Source organism: Bos javanicus, chromosome 4 (assembly GCF_032452875.1).
Source record: "Bos javanicus breed banteng chromosome 4, ARS-OSU_banteng_1.0, whole genome shotgun sequence".
Classification (NCBI taxonomy): domain Eukaryota; kingdom Metazoa; phylum Chordata; class Mammalia; order Artiodactyla; family Bovidae; genus Bos; species Bos javanicus.
Genome location: NC_083871.1, coordinates 106,496,647 through 106,503,666, shown reverse-complemented (window position 1 = coordinate 106,503,666; position 7,020 = coordinate 106,496,647). Strand labels below are relative to the sequence as shown.

At 46.6% G+C, this 7,020-nt stretch overlaps 1 long non-coding RNA gene and 1 gene segment (V, D, J or C); both read right to left on the bottom strand.

The window, feature by feature from the left end:
* Positions 1-242: 242 nt before the first annotated feature.
* On the bottom strand, positions 243-1,285 carry LOC133246851 (T cell receptor beta variable 7-8-like). The segment is given in 2 exon segments: positions 243-954; positions 1,077-1,285. Coding segments are annotated over 2 exon segments (525 nt in total).
* A 3,567-nt stretch (positions 1,286-4,852) lies between these two features.
* LOC133246534 (uncharacterized) lies at positions 4,853-6,490 on the bottom strand. The gene is made up of 2 exons (XR_009736066.1): positions 6,137-6,490; positions 4,853-6,013 (listed from the first exon to the last, which is right to left on the bottom strand). It is a non-coding gene; the product is annotated as an uncharacterized LOC133246534 (long non-coding RNA).
* Between the last annotated feature and the right edge of the window lie 530 nt (positions 6,491-7,020).

The window sequence follows — 7,020 nt, the reverse complement described above, 5'->3', positions numbered from 1 at the left end:
AAGTAGGGTTATCTTTTATGAAAACCAAGCTGAGTTTCTATTTAAAAAGAAACAGACTAGAGAAGAAGGAAATTAAACACAGAATGACTTCAGGATTGTCAAGAAGTAAAAAAGCAATATATGGACATACATTAGCATACATTATTGTGGATGACAATTCCTTGTGGATAATTTATATCAGTCACTTAGGATTCTAATTTATTTATTGTTAAGACTAGTAGCTACAGATGACCTTACAAGTGTTCTGCATTGTCTGGCCTACCTCTAGGCACGGTGTAGTCTGAGCTGGTGACACTCAGTATGAACAGTTTATTATAAATGTGCTAAAACTACATAGTTTTATAAGAGTGTATTTCAGTCTACCTGAGCCTAAAGTTTGATATTGTAGCCCAATTATAGAATTTTATAGTTCCTATATAAAGGGATCTCAGAAACCCATAAGCGAAAATTATGACTACCCTACAGATGCTCTAGTCTTTCAAAGGTAATTTTCTGACCTCCAACTATCAGAACAGCTGAAGCCCCAAATCCACTTACTCCCCCTGCAGAGGGAAGAACAGGTAGCTCCTTTTTCTGGCATTTCTGGGAACCATGACGAGAAGTGAGCATGTAGGGGTTTGTGAACAGGAAGGAGGTGACTGTGCCGCGCTGTGGTTGGGCTGCTGGCACAGAGATACAGGGCCGAGTCCTCGGGCTCCACTGGCTGGATCTTCAGATAGGAGTACGTGCTCTCAGGCCTCTCAGCAGAAAACCGGTTTTTAGGCATTCCTGATTTGTCTGGTTCCTCCTTGCCCTGAAAATAAGTCAGGTACTCCAGACCCTGCCCCAGCATCTGTCGGTACCAGTAAAGGACTTGGTGACCAGGAATTGGATCACACCTGAAATTCACAGTCTGGCCCCTGCCTGCGACCCTGTACCCAGGTAACTGGGACACTACTCCAGCTCTTGTATGACCTGTGGGAACAGAAGTGGGGGACAATCAGGTAGAGCATATATGTAATCATCATCACACATACGCAGACACAGACACACACACACACACACACACACACAGGACCTGCTTGCTGAGGACTCACCCACCCCCAGGACACAGAGGGTCACCCAGCAGAGGAGCCTGGAGCCCATGGCAGGGTCAGAGCAGCAATGGGAGGTTCACCAGCTCAGGGTCCTTGTGAGCATGAGCAGAGGAGGACCGGCGTCACCTGTTCCCACAAGGCAGTTCCCATGGTGACATCACTGAGCCTCACTGATAGTAATCAATTAAGTGTATCTAAGATGCCTGCGAGCTACCCACGTGGTTCAGTAGTAAAAAGTCTGCCTATCAACACAGGAAATGCAGGTTTGATCCATGGGTTGGGAAGACCCCCTGGAGGAGGAAATGGCTACCCACTCCAGTGTTCTTGACTGGAAAATCTCATGCACAGTGGAGCTTGGCAGGCTACAGTCGATGGGGTCGTAAACGCTGGAGACAACTGAGCATGCACTTATGAAGACCACGCCTTCAGAAAAGGAACAAGAATCACAATCCCTTCCAGAAGAAGATAAGTTTCCTCCAACTTTATTATGCAGGAAAACTGACCTATGTCCAGCCCCAGAGATTCTCTTTGGTCAGAGCATGATTTATTAGCGCGTCCCACCGAATAAGTGCTGATGCTGGGGAAGATTGAGGGCAAGAGGAGAAGGGGGCGACAGAGCGTGAGATGGTTGGATGGCATCACCGGCTCGATGGACATGAGTTTGAGCAAGCTCCAGGAGATAGTGAAAGACAGGGACGCCTGGCGTGCTGCAGTCCATGGGGTTGCAAAGAGTCAGACACGACGTAGAGAGTGAACGACAACTGAACAGGCAAGCTGTGGTCCCAGCCCTACCACTTCTCCCTTTGTCACTAGCCTTCATGGACAGAAAAGGAGTAGTCCAGATGGTAACTTCACCTTCACGATAAATTATCCCATTTTCACCTGCCTTAACAAGCAAAACTGATCAGAACCAGCGTGGCATTTAGCTAACATTGTATTCCTCTGCATTTCACATTTATTAAGCGACCATTCAGTTATCTCTCTCCCCACTTCTCATTTAAACAAAATTTCCTCCCCTAATTTATTAACATTTGCGTCTCTGATGCATCTTGGGATTGGAATAATTTGCTCAAAGCTTGGCTTTTCTGGGGCTTAGCCCCAGTCAGACGCCTCTAACACTTCTCCTCTGCCAATATGATGATGCTCTTACCTGCAGGACTATAAGAAATGCTCAGACCCTGTTACTTCTCGTGTCTGACCTGAAGACCGAAAACCCCCAGTGGTTCTGTATCTTTGATTCCCAGAGGGACCCTATAGCTCCCATGCCCTCCAACACAGATGCAGACAAACGGTGCTTTGTAATCTGGTTCCATTACTTATCAGCTCTGAGACCATGCATGAGGCCATTAACCTACCTGTCCACCCCCATTATGCGATATGAAGCAGTTAATAGAGTCAACTTAGATCTCTATCTACTGATCTGAAAAAAATGTCTGAAGTAGACTAATAGAAGAAAGCATGCAAGTGGCGGTTAATGTGTACAGGTGGCCCCACTTTTGTGGGTGTATTTGGGTAGATAGGTTTGCATCAGCATTGAGAAGAAGGTAAGAAACACACCCTGAAAATGGGATTGGATAGGGGTATGTCTGGAGAGGGAGGGGGATTATTAACATTTGTCTTCATACATTGTTGATTTTTTTTTAAACTGTAAAATGTGTGTATTAGTCGCTCAGTCATGTCCAACTCTTTGTGACCCATGGACTGTAACCGATCAGGCTCCTCTATCCACTGAATTCTCCAGGGAAGAATACCGGAGTGGGTAGCCATTCCCTTCTCCAGGGGATCTAACCTAGGTCCCCTGCATTGTGGGTGGATTCTTTACCAGTTAGCCACAAGGGAAGCCCTAACTATAGAACATAGCTTAGCATTATTAAGAATGCATAGAAGCAACCCAAGTGCCCATCAACAGATGAATGGACAAAGATGTGACATATAAATATATATATGTGTGTGTGTGTGCTACATTACATAATATATTATATATCGTATATATACAATGGAATATTATTCAGCTATAAAAAGAATGAAATATTGTCATTTGCAGCAATGTGGATGAACCTAGAGAACATTATGCTTTGTGAAATAAGCCAGACAGAGGAAGACCAATACTACATGTTATCGGCTGTATGTGGAATCTGAAAAATAAGACGGATGTATACACAAAACAAAAACAGACTCACAGCCATAGAAAGCAAGTCCATGGTTACCAAAGGGGAAACAGAGGGAAGGAGGGACAAATTAGGAGTAAGAGATTAACAGATACAAACTACTATACATACAATAGATAATCAACAACGATTTACTGAAAACCAAAAACAGCCTAACCACATGAGAGCTTTAAACTCAGATCCTTGATCAGGTTGTAGAATTTGTGGTGTCTAAATAGACAATATCCAGAGAGGCACTGACCGTGGAATACAGTATAAATGCTTATTTTAAAACATAAGCCAAGGGCGAAGGAACACAAGTGCCCTGTGCACACGGCCAGCCCCTGACCGGTGAGCTGGGTGAATGATGAGGTCGACGGTGACTTCATTTTGTGCTGAGTGTGGATTTACGTGGCTTCTGTTTGTACAACAATTGGCCGGCACCTGGAGCAGAGCCTCTGACCCATCATTCTAGAACAAGCCTTAAATAATTCTTACTTGAAAAGGAAGGTTAATCAGCACCCCCTAGTGCCTGAATTTCCAAACTCAAAAATAAGTTACATTTTCACTGGCTCTAGAAATGCTCCTTGGAGAAGGCAATGGCAACCCACTCCAGTGTTCTTGCCTGGAGAATCCCATGGGCGGAGGAGCCTGGTAAGCTGCAGTCCATGGGGTCTCGAAGAGTCAGACATGACTGAGCGACTTCACTTTCACTTTTCACTTGCATGCACTGGAGAAGGAAATGGCAACCCACTCCAGTGTTCTTGCCTGGAGAATCCCAGGGACGGGGAGCCTGGTGGGCTGCCTTCTATGGGGTCGCACAGAGTTGGGCACAACTGAAGTGACTTAGCAGCAGCAGCAGAAATGCTCCTATTACTCATTCCAGTGTTGGTCGTGACGTTATTCCAGTGTTCATCAGCAGCTCACAGCTTTCTCCAAAGGGTAATAAGAGGTGCTGTCCCCAGGGCACATGTTCTAACTCCAGTCTTCTAAGGTTCGACTCTTTGAAATGAGCAGTCTATTTTTAGTCTTCGTTGCCTAAGGAGATGAAGCTGCATTAGTTTTTAAAGCATTGATGTGAATCATTCAGGCAAAACCAGGGCTTTGGTCTATCCTTGGGCCATGCTAGGCAATTGTATATTTGATTATTTCTGCCCAGAAAGACTCACACAATTATTCAAGGACTAATACATGGCCTCTCTCTAAAAATGGAGGCTTTGCTGTCACAAACAGCATTTCTGAAATGGCTGGGGGTGAAGAGGGGGAGCCCAGAAAGAGCCCTGCCTAGCAATCCACCCCACAGGCAGGGTGTGGGCTGGAGGAGACTGGGGTTTGAGGACAAGTGACCCTCAGCTCTGTGTCTCTGGCATTGCCCCAGTGATCCGTGGAAATGGACATCCACCACATAGTTAAGTGGACCAGGTCCTGTGACCTCTAATTTATCCAAAGAAAGGTTTGTTCATCTGCACCATTTTCTTAGATTCCGCTTATAAACATTAATACATGATATTTCTTTTTCTGCTTCTGAATTACTTCACTTTGTATGACCCTGTCTAGGTCCCTCCACATCTCTGCAAATATATTCTTTCCTTATAGTGCCAGATCTCTACTTAATGCCTTACATGAAAATATATTTCACGTATATTTTATTATTACTTATGAGAAGAAAAATTTAAATTTACTAGATTAAATTAAGGAGAATATTTCCAGGTACTTGTTTGAGGAAGCATTTGTCTAGTTGAGACACAAAGAAAATTATAATGTCAGTTGCATTAAACTTGTGTCCATCAAAACAGACTGTAAAAAACGAAGAGGTGAGCTACAGACTGAAAAAAGATGAGAGGGCTACATACAAATGAGAATGAATCCATGTGAAATCTTATGTTCCTCAGTGTTGCCAAGGAGGAGGCCATGGTGATGTCCACCATGAGGTATCAGCTTTCCACTGCTGACTAGCAGGAGAGGTGAAGGTGAAGCCCTGCCTCTGCTCTCTCTGATGGGTCCAGAGAGGCTAATGATGGAACAGCTGGGCATATGGAGGAAGTATGGATTTTGTAAACAGACATGTTTGTCTCCCAGTTCTGCTCCTTCTAAATCATGAGACATTGGGAAAATGATTTAGTGTCCCTGAGTTCTTTTATCTATAAAGTGGGTATAAGAATATTTGATTTGCATGACTGTCACAGCGCTTTAACGGGTATGATATGTACAGAGACTCTAGCACAAGCAAAGGGCTCAGGTGTCCCCTTCTGTTGATGATCCCCACTACTTGGCTGATGCTGGGAGACGTGGAAACATTCAGTGCACTGAGGAGACTCTGATTGCTCTTCCTGGGGAGTGCTCCGAGCTCAGCAGGGCACAACAAGCAAATTTGAAGCGGCTAAAAACATCCCTCGGAGGAGGGAAACCTGGGTGGAAGGCTGCACTGCTCTGTCACTGCTCAAACCAAGGCAGAGAGGTTTGTGTGCAGAGCGCGGGTGACTCAGCACAGCTGTGCCAAGCTGCTGGCACAGAGGTACAGGGCAGAGTCCGTTAGGTCCAAGGAGTTCACGTTCAGCTCAGAGCTAAAGTCAGGGAACTGTTTTGCTAAGAACCGATTCGAAAAGTTTCCTTTAGCTCTTTGCAGAGTTTCATAAAACTCAAAGATGAACTGGGGGCCCTGACTCTGGGCCTGTTGGTACCAAGATACACTGCTGTGTCCAGAGATAGGAGAACATCTCAGGGTCGCTGTCTGTCCCGTCGTTTTGATCAGATGTCTTGGAGTTTGGGTGACTTCAGCCTCCAAAGGGCCTGTGGGAACCACAGAGATCAAATAAGCACCGGAGAGATTGATGATTACCCCTAAGGTGAGGTAGAGCTTTCGGGAGTTGACAAGCTCTGAAGGGCAATTATCTCTTTGTCCACAGGACTTACCTGCTCTCAGAAGATACAGCATTACCCAGGGAAGGAGCCTGGACCCCATGGCACCCTGGGGTGGGCTGCAGGCACCGAGCCCTCAGAGTCTGGTCCTCCTGGATGAGAGCGGAGTTCCGGCTTCGCTCTCTCTGATTGGAGGATTATCCTGTGATAGCCCCGCCCCTTTGTCCTCACCCTGTGGGTTCCGGAGGCCAAGCAGGAAGATGGCTCCGGGCGACGTCTGTCCCGACACAGCTGTGCTGATGTTTCTCTGAGGCGGGTACCCCTTTGCTGCCCCGACACCCACCCCGACCAGCAACCAGGAAGCCCTGTCTCCCCTCATCTTCCTTAGCCCCACGGCTTCTGCTCGCAGGTCTCCGTGCTGAAGCCCACCCACCATGACGTCAGCCGAGGGGGAGGGTCTGTGAGGAAGCCTCCAGGTCTCTCTCAGCCTGTGCACCCTCGTCTTGTTGATGCGGGGGTCAAGCCAAGCCTTGTCTGGATATTTTCTTTTCCTGGGCGCCGCCCCCCACCCCCATCCTGACTGGCCAGTGATGCAGAGACTCTTAAGATTTAGTCCATCTGACTGGGTCTGCAGGGGACCTGGGTTGTCTATAAATTCTTGGGAGTGAAGGTCCTCCAGAAACAAGTCTCAGCCGTGATCCACTCACGGGCAGGGACCTAGCTAACTTGGGGTTACTGTTCTCAAGCCCATCTTCAGTTCTGGGGAGTTACTGTTTATCCCTACAGACCCGTCTTACCCTGTGATTCTGACCTTTATGGACTCTAGTAACTGGGCTTCCTCTAGATTGAGTTTTGTTTATAGGAGATGATGGCAGGAGAGTGAAGGGAAGCAAGGCACCACTGTCCTGGTTTATAATAAATGTCTACCCCATGGCCTC